General features: G+C 43.0%; 1 protein-coding gene across 1 annotated transcript; it reads left to right on the top strand.

Moving 5' to 3' along the window:
- The first annotated feature begins 2,512 nt into the window (after window positions 1-2,512).
- On the top strand, window positions 2,513-17,421 carry LOC120540985 (endoplasmic reticulum resident protein 29-like). Its single transcript, XM_039772203.1, has 3 exons — window positions 2,513-2,717; window positions 10,897-11,035; window positions 16,522-17,421. The coding sequence occupies exons 1-3, from the start codon at window positions 2,583-2,585 to the stop codon at window positions 17,022-17,024; spliced, it is 777 nt and encodes a 258-aa protein (XP_039628137.1). The 5' UTR covers window positions 2,513-2,582; the 3' UTR covers window positions 17,025-17,421.
- The last annotated feature ends 729 nt before the right edge of the window (window positions 17,422-18,150 follow it).

Raw genomic sequence — 18,150 nt, 5'->3', positions numbered from 1 at the left:
TTCCATCAATACTTCCTTCCAGTTGCCATGTTGTATAAATTCCACTTCCACTGTCATGTACTGTACTTTCAAATGGTAGGCTTTTGATCGTCCTTTTTTTTGCAACTTTTTCATTGAAGATTGCTGGACATTATACGGGGACAACTCCCTAACTTTTATTTATATCTCGTGTGAGAATTATTATCTTACAACTGTTATGAGGGGGGAGGCGTTCACAACAAAGTCTAGGTGACCACTGCTATCTTCTTCATTGGGGTTGTTCCTCAACAGATGACCATAAACTAAAAAAAAAATGAACTTCTGCATCGCAGATTTTGATTAAAACTGCAGCATTGGATTATCTCTCATGTCAAAGTTAAAGATATGAATGAAACTGTACTACACTAAGGACCTTATTTTGTGACGGTGTGCCTCACTACGGTGTACCTGCCCCTTGTGGCATTGACTACTACATATCTAATGATTCTATAATTAATTGTTAACCGTCCCTGTGTGTTTTATGTTAACTGGTTCTGGTACACCCAACATTAATCTCTATTTTTTTTTTATGAGGCCCAGGCCCCTCATGGACCCCGTGATCATCAGAGGTGACTGTGCAGAGGGTGCAGCCCTATAAATACCTGGGAGTGCAGCTGGATGACAAATTGGACTGGACAGCCAATACTGATGCTCTGTGTAAGAAATGACAGAGCCGACTATACTTCATTAGAAGGCTGGCATCCTTCAACATCTGTAATAAGATGCTGCAGATGTTCTATCAGACGGTTGTGGTGAGCGCCCTCTTCTACGCGGTGGTGTGCTGGGGAGGCAGCATAAAGAAGAGGGACACCTCACACCTGGACAAACTGGTGAGGAAGGCAGGCTCTATTGTAGGCACAGAGCTGGACAGTTTGACATCCGTGGCAGAGCGACGGGCACTGAGCAGACGACTCCTGTCAATAATGGAGAATCCACTGCATCCACTGAACAGGATCATCTCCAGACAGAGGAGCAGCTTCAGCGACAGACTGCTGTCATCATCCTGCTCCACTGACAGACTGAGGAGACCCCACACTATGCGACTCTTCAACTCCACCCGGTGGGGTAAACATTAATATTATACAAAGTTATTGTCTGTTATACCTGCATTGTTATCACTCTTTAATTTAATATTGTTTGTATCAGTATGCTGCTGCTAGAGTATGTGAATTATACCTTGGGATTAATAAAATATCTATCGCTTTATGGCCTTGTATGAGCCAAGTTCTGTATTAACATTTTTATGTTGTTAATTTTGAAATTATGTTAAATTTATTTTTGTAGCTCAAGATTCATTTTATATATAAAGAATAGGGATAGATAATTAGTCAATTGTAATCGAGTATTGCTACTTTAAGAAGGGGTGCTGAGTAGTGAGAGTTATAGGAACTAGGAAGTTATCATAAATTTGTACATGGATTAAAAGGGCGGTGGAAACATACGGTTTTCTTACCGTGTCTGTTTTGAGTTTCATTTTGACTGAGGAAATATACAACGTGGAAAATAAAGGAGAGGATGAAATGCCAAGGACTGGACATAGATAGATAGATAGATAGATAGATAGATAGATATGAAAGGCACTATATGATAGATAGATAGATAGATAGATAGATAGATAGATAGATAGATAGATAGATAGATAGATAGATAGATAGATAGATAGATACTTTATTAATCCCAAGGGGAAATGCATAAGTTCCTGCTGAAGCCACACGTCGTTTCACACCTTCACGCCTTGTTGGGTCATTTTTTGGTTTTATTAAACCGCTTTCCCTGCTTAATAATTCATTGGTGACATTACTGTTGTTCATGTTACGGTGCTGTCACAGTCGAAGTGTAACAGAAACTTTATTAAAACAAAAACACACTTCCTATGCCTTATAGCTTTCAAGTGATGGGGTAGAGACTTTGAATTAGGGGTCCCAAAGCCTGGGCTCTATAGTTTCATTGTTGAACGAGTAAATGTAAATGCACATCTCAAAGTCTGCACTGGGTGCAAGACGACAACTAAGTCCGTCCACCCGCATGGCACACAGTTACACCGGCCATCTTCTTGCCAGTCGAAAGGTTTTGGGATGCAGTTGGAAGACTGGAACATCCACCATAGCCTTAAGGCGTAGAGAAGCTTAAGCTTGTGCTCAACTTAGTCATAAAAACGTTCCATTTACAAAAGACGCACGGGAGATAAACGAAACGTGCATGTGTGATGTTGACTCTTTGGAACGAACCTCTACACCCAGGCATTTACATTTTTTTTTTTTTTAATATGTCGTTTGAAAATTGCACATCAGAGATACTTAAACATTAAAAGGCAGACACAACTACTGCAACAAAGCATTGTCATATTTTTAACTCCTTTAGTTAACCTGTTACCTCTAAAAACACATCAATCGCTCAAAGGACAACGTCCACTTAGAGAAGCGTCTGCCTGACTGTGGTCGGCCACGCGCATTACCCACAGTTCTCCGGGCGGCGGCCGCCAATGCTTCTGAGCTCGCGCACGAACCTCGCGCCAAGTCGCACATCCTCTTTATAGTGACAGCCAGTCCGCTACACGCACAAACATGAATGCCGCACGTGATCTCTCCTTCGGGATTTACGGTGTAATCGCCGTAGTCATCGCTTTCATCTCCTTGCCTCGCACCTGTGCCCTGCACACTAAAGGTGCCCTCCCTCTGGACTCAATAACTTTCCAAAAGGTAACGGTGCTTTTTGCTACTTTTGTAGGATGTGAGACGATAACCGCTAAGTCAGCAGCTGTCATCCGCACTACTAGGATGAGCCCAAGCAGACACAATCGTTTGAAAAAGTGTAGCGTTATTCGCTTTTATTAGTCGTTTTGCTGGCGTTGTGCTAGATGTTTATTATTATAATATACTTTCACGTAATAAGCGTTGATTTTTAATGTGTTTTGTGATTCCAATATTATGTTACTGTGTTTTGTCGACGCCTTCCTTACTTTCCCCTAAATAACGTTTCAGAATCCCGTCAAGGGCCCGCGGGTTACAAAGCGTTGATGGTCACAGTGAAATCAGAAAATAAACGGCAAAAAGTTAAAGTCCTACAGTAAATATGCAACTTGGCAATATATTTTAAGGCTTGTGTTTTTTTTAACATTTCTTATTTCCTATATTGCCTTCCGATTTTCCGCCTCAACCAATAATACGACGAAGCGTATTTACGGAGCGTGGACTAGCCAATCACGCGAGACCATGTGGCGTTGGAAGGCGCCAGTGCGCAGACTCGACTTTCATGTCTTGCACCTGCCGCTCGCTCGCGGTTGTAGAATCGGATAAAGAGGCTGCTCTCATTTAACATCGTTCGTTGAGCTTTGTACTTGGGTGTCGTTTATTTGTATAATCCAGAGGTTCTCACGTGAAAAAATTAAGATTTAGACTCATAGTATAAATAATACAATCAATCACTAAATAAGTATTAAACAGAACTAGCAAAATTATACAAGTGAGCTTTAAGAGTATAAAGCATTTAGTCTGAGCCATCACAAGGAAAGCAGTGGTCAGAAAAGGCCCTCAGATGCACTTTTTAAACTTACCATGATGGAATGAGCCTGTGGATAAAAGTGGTCCAGGGCAGCAGTTACTGGAGGGAATTTCTGACAGTGGCGCTCAATTTCACTACTATCCTCTTTTTCCAAAACCCCTAATAAGCCTAATAATTGAGCAGATTTTCCGGCTAAGGTGGTTTGAGGCATTTTATGGTTTTTGAGCTCCAGTTGCATCCCCAGCAGACCACAGCATAAAACAACGCATTGATTACTATGGACTGGTAAATCATTTCAAGAAGCTGGCTGCAAACATTGAGGCTGCACTGGAAGTGCATTTAGCTTGGGCCCCTCTTGTACGGGCACAGCTGTGTTGCGTCACTCCAGTGCCGTTTACCATTTGTGTCAACACCCAGGTAGCCGTAGCTCCGCACCACATCCACTCTTCTCTCTGCCTAAATGGCGACTGGTCGCAAGAGGCTCTATAGCACGTTGGACGTCCACTACCAGCTCTATGGTTTTGCGGACGCTGAGCCTTAAATGTTTCGCCTTGCCCAATAAGCCCCTCCTGTGCTCCATTATTAATGCAGCCTACCATGGAAGACTCATCTTGAGATTCACCTGAGGTGGCCAGTGTTGGTATTATACTGGAAGTCCTTTGTGTGGAAAGTGAACAGGCAGGAAGACAGAAGACTTCCCTGAGGTGCCCCCAAACGCTACACACCACCATTTCAGACACACACACCCTAAATGTCATACCCTGGCATTAAAGACACTGGGAAAATTTCACTTTCTCTGGTTTTGTTTCCATCCAGACATTACAAACTGGTTATGTTCTATTTTTTTTTCTGAATGGAGCAAGAATTTGTGCATGTTAGATGGTTAAAAATGTTTTTTTTCCTTTTTAATATTTTAAAGTTATAAAGCTTATATAGACAATAAATGTACTAATAACGAGCACACAAGTGAATAACACCAAAGTAGGTGCACCTTTCAGAACCATTTGTACTGGCGTCTGTTCTGCTCGTCGGTCTCTGCTCAGATACCATTAAGAAAGCAAACTTCTCAGAAAAAATGAGTTAAAACAATAAAACTTTTTTAAAGATGTAGAAAATATACAAGTATGTGTTAATATGCCACTACAAAGAAGACAAAAAAAACAAGACGAAGGTTATGTCCATGATAAAAGAGAGAGCATTAGTAAAAGACACAACTGCTGAAGACTATACAGCTAAGCTAAAACTGCGTCTTTTGCCTTCTTTCTATTCCAGCGTGGTGATAATTTAATATTTGCAGATGTCCACTAATGCAGCCCTACACTAACTCCTATCTGGTGCTGCTCTGCTTTTATAAAGTGTAAACCTAATTAAACATGGAGATGAATTAAAGGTAACAATGCCTGACTGCTTGAGAAAAACCCGCAGCCAGGGGGTCTCCCAGCACTGACCTTATCAAACGAAACATCATTTAAGTCTCTCAAGTCTAGAGGTCTGATTTCTGCAGCAATTGGTATTGATGGTGAACGTGTGCCACTGCTCTAGTAGTACATGGTCTGTTATGTTTTGAAATTCTAGCTGGCAACAAACTCATGAAGGTGGCATACACAACAATGAAGGTGGCACAGTGAGGAGCCCAGCTCGGGACCTGCCCATGCAGAGTTTGCCTCTGGTCCTCTCTTCGGATACATCAAGGTAGGCAAGTCCATGAATGAGGCCTGTGGTGGACTAGCACCTTCTCCAAGGGTTGGTCTCCTATGACCCTGTTCCTGCCTCGTGCCCAATTTTTGTAAAATACACCCCAGTCCCTGCAAGGGATCAATAAGGTTTAAAAATGAAAAGTGACAAAGCTAATTAAAAGCCGACAACCCTCCACCTAAAACTCATTATTACACATCACAGAAGGATACGAAGAAGCAAGCCCATAAATGACGGCTGCCTGGGTTAGAATTTCCATCCATTGATACTTGAATAGCCTTATGGGTGAGAGGAGTTGTTCACAATTTCCAACAGTGGGTGGTAGCTGGAGCTATTTTATTTTTTATTCTTTGACTACTTCTGGAGAGGGGGTGGCACGGTGGTACAGGGGTAGTGCTGCTGCCTCACAGTAAGGACCAAAGGGTTCACATCTCAGATCCTCATTGCATGCATGGACTCTGTACATTCCAAAGACATGCAGGTTTGGTAGACTGGCACTGCTCAACTGGCCCCTCCTGTGTGACTGGTGCGTGTGTGTGTGTGTGTATATATATATATATATATATATAAAAAGAGAGTTTGTCCTCCAACGGGCTCTCGTCCTGTGCAGGATTTGTTTCTGCTTTACTCCCTGTGCTAGCTGAGATAGACTCCCCACCACCCTGTTCAGGATGAAGTGGGTTACAAAATGACTGAGCATCAGAAGGTTGAATTGAATCCCCATAACATTTTTAACTGGAAAATATCCGAAGCATTTGTTGAATGTCCCTTGCAAAAATAAAGTGAGAGACTATGCTTCTCGTTCAACTGTATGCATCCTAGAGGCTGTGGATTTGAGGGGTCTCAGGTATATCTAGCACTGACCGTAGGTTGACTTGCTGCTTTCAAAAAATTCCACAATGCAACACACCACTGCACTTCAAAACAAGTCATCCACCTGCAGCTACTCGTGGTCAGGCCATGTAAAGTTCTCACTCCCTCGATCTATGAAAAGCTCAGCTTGCTCCTCAAAGAAATGTTGGCAAGACCAGCAGAGGACACCCACCCTGTGGTCTGTGTGTGGATCCCATCGCCCCAGTGTAGTGACTGGGACACTGTGTCGTAAAAATGAGTCCGTCCTTGAAATGAGATGTAAAACCGAGGTCCTGACTCTCTGTGTTCATAAAAGGTCACTGGGTGTTGGGTGATGTCCTGACCAAATTGCCCATTATGGCTTTGTCCATTTTGGCCCCCTAATCATCTCCTGTCTCTAATTGGCTAAACTTTACCACCTAATAGCTCTAACTGACCATCTCCTAACTGTTAATGTGTGGTGAGCATACTGGCACAAAAAATGCCTGCCGTCTCATCAGCCTGGTGGATGCTGCACAATGTTGCTGGACGAAGTGTTCCCCTCTGTCTATGTATAGCACTTTGAGCGGCAATGTATAGAATTTCTAGGAAATGTGTGACATACATTACGTTTCATACTTTGTCGTCCAATTTTCGGCATTCTATACAATGCCTGCTTTTCATACGTTGCCGGTAACATACATATAATCCAACGCCTGCCTGTCTGTTTTTCACGAGAGAACTACTTAAACGGATTTAGATCTGTTTTTTTCTTGAATTTGCTGGTACATTCCGGATGATTTTGCGACTTCTCTCATCGCGCTAAGTTTCATAGTTCGCTTGCGGTGTCGATTTATTCGGGCGAATCCGAGGGAGGGGTTAGTGGGCGGGGTTCTCCTTACTTTCGCGCCCGCCTCCGTTCGAGTCGCTCCGATGTGACGTTGGCCAAAGGGGTTTAAACCCTCGCATTTCTCTAATCGCGACGGACAGGAGTCTACACCTCCCGGTGAAGTTTTACACGGCTTCCCCACCCCGAGTTAGTTCCCCAGGAAGCGTATATATGCTCGCTCCTGATAGGAAAACCCAAAATATTGTATATCAACAGGTGCTCGTATATATGCGAAATTGTTCTGAATACAAATTTATTTTTTTATCAATTTTTAACGTTTGTCCGGTTTCACAATTACGCAGGCGGAGCGGCGGTGGACAGCTAGAAATTGTTAAAAAAAAAAAAAACCAAACAAGTCAGCAACTAGAGCTCTGTGCATTACAAATGGGGCAGCACACCTTTGTAAATTACTATAACGCCAATTACACGCAAAGGGGATCTCGGATTCTACGAATGGAGAGTTGCAGTAGTTGGAATTACATTCATATCAGAAAGTGCTTTAAAAGTCACCAGTTATCAGCTCTGGGCAAAATGCGAGGAGCACTACTGTGGTGAACTAATCCAGTCCAAACCACAATACAAAAGACTTCTCTTATAATTAGACGTGAACTACCGAGTTGGTGAGCAAAGCTTCTGTCCTTCTGCTTCATTAGTCGGCCATCTGACCTTTTTGTTTGCATTGTTAGTATAAACCGATTGCAATCTGGGCTTCCTGCTGCCCCTAAATATACAAATTCCACTCCAGCACATCAGCCGCTGTCTCCCATTTTCAAACAACCTAAGGATACGATTAGAAAAAGCAGGATGGGGAAACAGGGGTCTCAAATTGTTGAATTCATACCGGTTGGGGTGGGCGCGCCGGGGCCCCAATTTTTCATGTTCAGTATCAGAGTTTTGCTGTGGTTTGGCCAAATCCGCCTGTTATTTTCTTGGCAATGCGGCAATTCGTTTTTCACACTTTGTTCGGCGGCACAAAACTATTTTTTTTTCCTTTACATTGAGCACGTCCTACCAGTAACACATCTCAGACGTAACAGAAGCTGAAACGCGATCATTCACCCTAAATGGCATCAAACTAAAGCCAAAGATATTTCACAATAAGGACGAGATGTTGGCAGGCACATCTTGTGCGTGAGGTTAGTTTGGGTTGGCTGCCTGCTTGTTCAGGACAGGCCCATTCAGCGCTGGCAGTCGTCACTCTCGCCTACTGGCATTTCAACAAAACGGGGAACACAATAAGGTTCGGGTGGGCTGCTGACACTTTATTTCAGGTTTATTTGCAGTGGTTGGTAGAAGAAAGGCATGTTGTGCTACGTGGCATGTGTGATGCAATAATCTTAAAATTAAGGAAGACTTCTTTTGTTTCCACGTAATGCTAATTATTTTATTCAAATGCTTACTTTAAAGACAAAGTATACATGTTAATAAATCTGCAAGTGAATTGTACTAAATTATAAATTGCTACTCGCTTCTAAATTATAAGCTGCAGTGTCGGCGCTACTCGGTTGTACTCCTTATTCATAGCAGATGTGCCCCGTGCCCACAGCTCCTGGTGTTGAATGAAGTGTAGGGATTGAGGAGATGTGTACACGACCACACATTGAGATTAGATTTCCGTATAGCAAATAAAAATCAGCTGCTCCCCTAAATCCTTAGAATTAGCAAATCACTTTTGTTTTTTTCCTTTGCTGGCAATCTGACAGCCTCACTAAACATACCCCGTATTCTGCACGGAGTGAAAGCCCAAGCCCTCTGTTCTGTTTTGCAAAATTACAAAGAATTTCTATTTTAATAAGCCCACTAATTTGGTTCACTCGGGTTGTTTCAAGCCTGTCAGTAAATGAGCAACTGGGCCTGCTGAGCCAAGTAACCGCTCCCTCTTTCACTTTTCTCCAGCTGAGGATTAAACAGATTGATTACTTATTACACAGAATACAACTAGGCCTGGCTCGCAGATAAACATAAGACTCCTCAGCTCCTCAAGGCGCCAACCTGCAAAAACAACTTTGCTAACATGGATGAACCGGATCTTCACCTCGCAGAATAACCACCTCCACCTTCAACAAGGTGTCTAGACTAGCATTCAAGCAGCGTCCCCTTTGAGGCACCTTGGAATGTTCTGGAATCTCCATAACACTTCCTCCCCGCTCCAAGTTCACTATAAGCCAACATGGCTGGGCACCTGCCTGTCCTGGAAAAGTTTCAGCACTCTTAGTCCTCCAGTTTGAGCCACACGTACCATAGCACACTCACCGGACCTGGCACCTCCATTTTAAACTCTCTGTGTCACTCTAGTGCTCATCTGTTGTCATACACCCTGGAAACAAATCATCAAGCTTTTAACCTGACAGCGCAGCCTCAGAATGGGCACATCTGCAGTGTAGAAAAAGGATATGTGTCCGTCTAGTTGCTGTGTCTCTGTCATTACAAAAGATGGCCCATCACAAGTATTTTTAGTAATAAAATGAATTGCATTTGGCATTCCAACAGATGGTACATCACCAAGACGTTTTGCAATAAAATGCATTTGTCATTGCAACAGATGGCACATCAACAGTTTTTGCAATATAATGCATGTGTCATTCCGTTAGGTGGCACATCACAAACATTAATAGTGCGTTTACAGATTCGACGATGACATTTAACAGAGACATATGCATCGCATGGTGCACTGGAGACGTTAACACTGAGGTCTACGCCGAATATTTAACATTTCAACCCATCTTAGACAGGTAGCTTGTGTCTAACTACAAAAGGTGGGACATCATAATACATTAACACTGCTGTTATGAATCGCATACCAAATTGTATAGATCAGAGACACATACATTACATTTGTCATTCCAACAGATGACTCATTCACAGACATTTTTAGTAATAAAATGTATTGCATTTGCCATTCTAACAGAGGGCGCATCACAACCATTAACACTGTTTTTATTAATCCCATACCAAAAAGCATATAACAGAGTCGTATTGATTGCATTGATTTAGTTCAGAGGTAGGTTAGGAACACAATTATTACATTAAATGTTTGTGATGCGCCATCTGTTGGAGTGACAAAAGCAATGCATGTTATTTCTACCTGCAATGCAAAATACATCCCAACAGACTGTGCTCTGCAGAAGTTAATGCTAAGGTTTGTGTTGATTACTGAGATAAGATGGTAATACAGCTAGTGAGAATATAAGAGGGTGCAGAAAAAAAAAAAAAAAACCATGGAGGATGCAAGCTTGTTGGGCTGAACAGCCTGTTCTCATCAAGACATTTTTAATAATACATTTTATTTATGTAGCGCCTTTCCGATGCTCAAGCCACTTCACATTCTGGACTGCGTGCCTGCCTGTCGGGGTTGCAAACCGGGTTCCCGAGTTGTTTTGTTGTGTAGTGGGTTCGGCAACGCACTGTGCCAGTACATGCTCCCCAACTTGACTTGTGTGCCACTTAGTCCTGTCCCATTCATCGACTTTATTTCAGAGGGTTTTGTTAAGTTAAAATAACACAGCAAAAGGGGTAAGAAGCTGACACGTTTTCTATAAAATTCAAGCCACGTTCTGTATTTTGATTATGTTCTTATGTATCGAGGATCCACAGAGTGGTAATGAGTTGTGCTTTGTTCCGACATGTATGAAAGAATCCTCAGTAATATATTGTATTCATGTCACAGTCCCACTACCTTTAGAATAACAGAGATTAGTTACAGCTTTACAGCACTTCAAACTAAGTCCAAGAAGAAAGGACACCATATTAAAATCTCCAAATTTAAGACCAGTGGGCCAAAAATCTCCAAATTTAAGACCAGTGGGCCACACGCCATAGAGATGTGCCCATAAACCATTTCAATTTAAATATCACCCAACAGCTTGTTAACAATTTCTGGTTTAGGAAATTACTGAAAAGTGTGCAAATTAGCAATACTTTAAAATGCTAACTCCATCTTGATTTGTCTTTTTATTTCAAAGGTCATTTCCAATCAGAAATTTGTGCTGGTGAGATTCGATACTCAGTATCCATATGGAGAAAAGCACGACGAGTTTAAGACGCTTGCGGCAAGTTCGGCCTCTGGTCCAGATTTTGTTTTGGCAGAAGTTGGCATATCAGGTAAGGTTCTTACATTTTATACTAGCCAGCCCCCCGCAGGTCCGCCCACATAGTAATGAAACAGGCGAGTGAGGAGGGTCCTGCCCGGCGTCACACTTCACCTTCCCCACGGGCCACAACCTCCATCTCGGATTAGCACCAATAAATTGGTACTACAACCGAACTCTGATACTTAGCGCGATGACAGAAGTCAAGAAATCAAACGGAATGTTTAAGAAAATTCTAGAAAAAAAACCCAATCTAAATCCATTAAGTAGTTCTCTCGTGAAAAGCAGACAGACATTGGATTTTATATATTTAATATATATATTAAGTGTAATGAGAAGTCAAGCAAAATGAGCCATTTTATTGGCTAACTGGCTTCTTAATATAATGTAACGTACATGTTGCCCTGAGTGGCTCCACTCCACCATCCACCTCAGTGCCAGTCAGCTGACTAACTAAACAACACATCACACAGGCGACTGGACCTGTGAATTAAGTGACAGTGACATGTGACAAAATGACAAATGAAGAAGTCATATCTGTGGATTTGGAATTGCATTGTTTGTTTTAATTCAATAGTGTGAGATGCGCCAGACAGACAAAATGCACTTGCAGGTGAACTCCATATTTTCGTTGTGATGTTTTAATGCAAAATGTGACTTGTGGACTCCAACATTTTGTAAACGTTCAGGCAAAAGAAGCGCATTCAGTTTGTTTGGGTCGAAATAAGCGATGAGAATAAACGTTAGGACACATGAGGAGCTCTTGGCCATTTTCATTTTGTAAAAGTAGCTCTCAGGAGAGGAAAAAAAGGTTGGAGACCCCTGCTGTATTAAGTGGGTTCAGGAGTGCCCATCTTCTTCAATATTACAATCCTTTTTTTTTTTTTAATTTTATGGTTATAGTCTAGAGTGGTGATTTGTAACCCCAACTATTTATCTGTCCAGTTGCTGGGGATTCCCTGATGACTTTCTCATTTTTATAGCTATGGCTACAATTGTCTGCTTTCTAAAAGGGGTCCGGGCATTGAGTGTGACTCAGGGACACGTATGCAGATGATTCTAGAGTTCAGATGTCTATTTTAACAGTTTGAGTACAAATTCAAAGCAAGACAGTTTACACAAAAATAAAGAGACAGCTTGATAACACAGAAGGGAAGACGTTTCTGTTCAAGGCTTGTATCTCTTAGGTTTCTTTGAGTTCCCAAGTTCTCTATGTCACGTACTCTCGTATGAAGTCATTTTAAAATGTGCGCCGTTTCAGTTTAGGTCTTTTTGTGTAAAAGTCTCCACTATGCCAACTCCTTCCTTTACCATTATGGAGTTCAAACATTCATCAGTAAGTAAGCTTGGACATCTCCCAAGTATAAAGCCAAATGAAAGCACATCCGCCACACTTAATCCTATTTGTGGCCTTTTTGGAGCTCCAGCACAGCCTTTTGCTTTTAAACACACAAGACCCCAACCTTAATTAAACAAGCCGTGTCAAAAGAGGGGGCAATCTGAAAACCAGACAGAAACCTGGCAGCTTCCTCACAAAAGGGGGCCGAGTAATCTCATTTTCTCTGCTCACTTCTTTCATAGAGGATAGCCTGGGATGTTCCTTTGCTAGTGAATCGCAGTTCACCAAGGCCAACACTTCACTTGTCCAACTCCAGAATGCTAACAATTAAAAATCTTAAGGCGAGTTTGTCCAGTTTACCTCAAACCTTTAAATATCAGTGACTGTCACAGACCTGCCCCGACTACTCAACATGACGTTCCTCTGTGCGCCTCTTTATTCTTCTTGCTGATCACATTGGCCTTTAAGGGAATGAAAAGGAATTAACAATCAGCAGACAACACTGGTGGAAAATGCCCATTAAAAACACAAACTGTACATCCTCACTGTTACGAACACTAAATGGCGCCTAATTTGGCTTTTCCGGAATATGAGGGAGGTTGGGGACACTGTTTCAATAATTCTTGTCACACACAGAGAGAGAACACGTCCTCCTGAGCCGGCCTCACATCCACAGAAAGTGAGAAATTACATTGTTTTATGATCTTTTCACATGTCCGAACTCTTATCTCTATATTATAAAGAGGAAGAGAAAGTTTTACTGTAGTGACTGCTATGGCACAGTTCCTTTTTTTTTTTTAAATTATCTCCTTGTCATAAACAGGGGACAGGGAGAAAGTGTCACCTGTTCTGTACATAGAATAATTAATTGTTCCATCATTTTGTTTTTATTTTCCTAGGCTGAGACTCTGCCCTGCAGCTCTTTAAACAAGTAACGATCGCTCATTCTCACACACACACACATTCTCAAACCTGCTTAATCCAATTCAAGGGTACAGGGCAGCCAAATACAGCTGACAGTCCCAGACAGGAGGACCCACATCTGCAGACACAGGGCCAACCCGTGCAACCTTTGGGGACGTGGGAGGATAAACCCAGACAGACACAGACTGAATAGATACGGACAGCCGCTGGATCCAAGATGTTGGACCCACGTGACAGCAGCAATAATCATATAAAAATATAAATAGTTAGAAACAAAAGGACAGGTCGGGTTGGGGGGGCATGCACTGGTACAACGTGTTGCTGTACCCACCACACGACAAAACAGCTTGGGATCCTGGTTGGCAAATGCAGATGCACAGTCCAGTCCCACCCATCTATCTGCTGCTGCCAGGTGTTATGTGGGCGTCCCCTTAGCCTCAACGACGACAATCACCCTCGGGTAATGGCACCACATGGCTGTAGTGCTGTAACGGACGCTCCCTCACAACGCAGGTCATGCGCCTCATTCGGGACTCCATCAGCAACACAGAGTCATACCAGCGGCCCCCAAGGATCCTTCAAAAAAAAGACGCACATGAAGGATTCCAGTCTTCATCTGAAACAAAAGCACAAAAAAAAAGATAACCAAGCTCCCCAGAGCCGTTGGATCAGCTCTCCCAGAATGACTCAGTGGAAATGTCTAAACAGCCACAGCGAGCGCTCCATTTCATACTCACGGACTTTGCTCTGTACAGACAATTAGAAGACGGATGTGATTCGGGAGCTCCACTAGACAGTCAATCGGTTTACCCGACTTGAGTCAGATGTCCCCCTAATCTTAACCATAGTGTAACCAGACATTACCACTGACGTATAACATCAAGCGATGACCTCCTGAGTGGAGCAGAGCCCTGCAGGTCTGCAGCTGGGGTCGACTGAATTAGAAGCCAGCCGTGTTGTTTGACTTGACTGTACATATCACTTGGCCACAGCTGCATTAGGCACCAACACGTGTGCTGCGGGCACTCATGCCAACACACACTACATTGTGTATGGAGTTGTAAGAGCCGATACCTCAGTAGCAAGTCAACACCAAAACTTTGAAAACTTACAAGTATCAGCTTTGTTACAGTAGTAGTAGTGGCAAGTGAACATCAGCACCGCACTCATGGAGGACTGACTGCAAGGACTCTGGAAGGCGGAGAACAAACACTACATGTGAAAATGTCTCACAGTGCTTATCAAACAGCACCAACGTTAACACGTGCTGAAAAACAACACATCTAAAAATGCTTCATATTTGAGGCAGGAGAATTACAGGAACTGTCCTTCTCTATCTTATAAATTAAACATCAACACAAGGAAGTATGTGTGTCTGTCCGGCCCGGAAGTGAGAGGTGGCGTCAGGGTAAGGTTCTGTGCCTCTGAGGAAACAGAAAACTCGCTTAGCCTGCTAACACCACAAGCGAGGCCAGCAAGTCAGCAAAATGAAACCTCAGAAGGAAGGCAAAATCGCTTAGTTAATAACATCGGAAAAACAGTATCCCTTTTACTTTTCCTCCCGCCACTAATACACAAGTGATGCGAACACGTTGGCAAAACAAATCCTCCTATGAGACAGACGCCCAGAGTCGTTCCTTTCAATCACCTGACCTCTTTACATTTCAATTTTTTTTTCTGATGATTTCAATAGTTTCTAGGACCCCGGGCTTTTTACAGCATGGGGTCACACAGCTAGTTTATATATAAAATCCAATTTCTGTCTGTCTGCCCGCTTTTCACGAGAACACTACTTAACAGATTTAGATCAGGTGTTTTTTTTCTATAATTAGCTTGAACATTCCGGCTGATTTTGCGACTTCTCTCAGCGAGCTAAATATCAGAGTTCTCTTGCAGTAGCGATATATTAATGCTAATCCGAGGGGAGGGGGAATTGTGACATCAGGAGTGGGGAGCCGGGCAGGGCCCTCCTCACTCACATGCCAGCCTGTGTTGGTCTCTCTACCTCTTGCCACGTGTTGGAGTGTATCTTGCCTCCACTTAGATAGCGGTACCTGTTTATTGATTTTTAAAGTTTGTCCTGTTTCACTATTATAATAAAAAGAAAAAAGCAGAAACACACACACACAGGTTTTCATTACTGCAACTGGCATCCTATTATGGGCTCAGTTCAGAAATAGCTTTGCACCTGCTGTGAGTATACAATGCATTTTTATGACGACAAATGTTTGTGATGCGCCCTTTGTTGGAATGACAGATCTAATGCATTTTATTCCTTCATACATTACAAGATACTTTTCCAGTAAGGCAGTACACTGCATATGTTAACACTGAGGTCTACGTAGACTACTTCATTTTCAGCCCGTCTTAGATGGCTCCTTTATAAACCCTATGATGAAACCCCCAAGATTGTTCAATTCACTCATTTGGACGAATCCCAGTGTCTGTCATGCACCCAAGTTCAAGCCCGGCATTGTATTTTGATTTTTATTAACACCAGTACTTGGTCATGTAATTGATAGTTGGGTAACTGCATTCCTATTTTTAAAGCTGCAGCTACTTTTAGGATTTATATATTTTGTATTATATTACAGAATAAAGCACAGTATTGTCCACTTGAATTACGGAGGCACTTTTAATAAAAAGCAGTTAAATGGGGTATCAAATAGAGAATTACTATTGAATAAAATTCTGGTAGTGGGCCGTCCCTACAATGTTATACAACCGTAGTTTAGTGATCACGTGTAAAATGTAGTATTTTATAAACTAAGAGCACAATCTAATAGAGGTAGGTACACTTCGGCCGTGTCGAGTCCCAGGTGCCCACAGTGCGTCCAAACAAACACACAGACGACATGCAAGGGGCTCACAAGCCTGTCTTGTCATGCTGAAGAGCTGCTCTAGCAGATAAGGGCTATCTGAACACCACAGAGGCAGGGGGATGGGGGGTCTACCAGCGACGAGCCCCAGCTTGGTGCCATCCTAAGGGTCTGGCTGGTCACTCTATTCTTCTTCTGACTGTCTGGTCTTCCTTTGGGACATTTCCATCCAATTCACAAAAATCCTTACTGGGATGAGACTTGATGTTATTGTTGTTTTTGCAGAAGGTAAGAAGGCCCTGAATATCCCAAGGGGTTGGTGACCGTCATTCTTTTGAAAGGACACTCAAAGACAAGTTTGGAGGTCACAACCTCTGCCACTCCACTTGAATGATTTTTGTGACTTTTCTGTTCCAGAGTACGGCGAAAAGGAGAACTTTGATCTGGGAGAGAAGTACAATGTGGACAAAGACAACTATCCCGTATTCCTGCTGTTCAGTAATGGTGACCTGGAGCACCCCGTGCCCTACACAGGGCTGGTCAAAGTGGACAACATCCAGAGGTGGCTTCGGCAACAGGGAGTGTGGATTGGCCTGGCCGGCTGCTTAGAGGCTTTTGATCAGCTGGCCGCTGCCATGTTGACTTCCTCTAACCTGGATGACAAGCAAGCAGTACTGGCAAGAGCCCAGGCAGAGCTGACCCAGGTGACAGGCGAGCAGCGGTCATCGGCAGAGCAGTACGTGAAAATCATGAGCAGAATAGTGGAGCAAGGAGACGGCTTCCCCGGCAAAGAAACAGAGAGGATCGGCCGTCTGCTCGAGAACGAGAAGATGAGCCCCGGTAAGAAGGAGGAGCTGCAAAAACGACTCAATATCCTCAGCTCATTCCAGATGGCAGACACCAAGAAAGATGAGCTCTAGCAGCAAAGACGGTGGGCACGTCTTACCTTACAGCCAAACTGTGAAGCCGATGGGCCCCTGCACAATACAAACATGGAGGGTCGTTGAGCTGCGCTGCCTTCAAGTTTTGGGGGTTGGAGGCGCAATACCAAAATGAAAACCATCCTCAACCAAAATGAAACATTAGCCCCCAACTAATGGCAATCTTGACGGCACACGTCCACCCGCACCGCCCCAACTCTCTCATGGTTGCCTACAGCATTTCCATAATCTTATTTTACAAGTGAATGTTGTTGATGACAGTTCAACATTCAGAAGCTTTGTTACAAAAATGCCTTTGGGGGATATTGGGGGGTGGGCTTTGATCTCGAGGCACCAAATATTTTCAGAGTGTTCAAATAAATTACAATGTTTTAAAAAGTTACATAAATGACTGAACTTTCTACCCCAAAATAACAAATGCATGTTCTGTATGTCACAGCAACGCAAATTCTAACAGTTACGTTGATGTCTGAACCAAAGCCACCGAGCTCAACGGTCTTCACATTTGTCTCTGGTGAGCTTGGGCCCAATGGAGTCGAGTCACTTCAGGCGTTTACGAGATTCGAACTGGCCACGGTGATCCCTAGCCTCAGAGCCACCACTTAGCCCAAAAGGGAACTAAACTAGGTTCTGTGCATTGTATTCATCATTTCTTTACAACAATCGCTCGGTGATACGAACCGTTGTGTGTGTGAGAGACGTCACTTAGCTGGTTTGGCCGCATCTCCTATTTGATCGAGGGTGTCCTCAATTCCCAGTTTCTCTAAAACGTTAACTGTAAAAATACGCACGTTTCTCTTTACAAACCCCAACGTCGGCGAGGTAGCCTCTTTGGGTGCTTAGGCACTTTCTATAATCATGCATTCTAAGCTCCTGATCAGCAACACTTAACTAAGCAGGCAAAGAAGAAAACAAAAAACAACCTCACAGGTTCAACTGGATAGTTGTTTGCAAACACAAATATCCTTCAAGATAAATATGAAACCTTTATTTACTCCACCGAGTATTTTTATGTGGTGTACAAATTGTCAAGAACCGCAGGAAAGCTTCAATATGGTCCAGACATAACTAGAATGTAAGCATACAATGATGGTCAATTTCAGAT

The sequence above is a fragment of the Polypterus senegalus genome, chromosome 12 (genome assembly GCF_016835505.1).
Source record: "Polypterus senegalus isolate Bchr_013 chromosome 12, ASM1683550v1, whole genome shotgun sequence".
Classification (NCBI taxonomy): Eukaryota; Metazoa; Chordata; class Cladistia; order Polypteriformes; family Polypteridae; genus Polypterus; species Polypterus senegalus.
The sequence above is the reverse complement of the archived record's forward strand: the minus strand, read 5'-3'. Positions and strand labels throughout refer to the sequence as shown.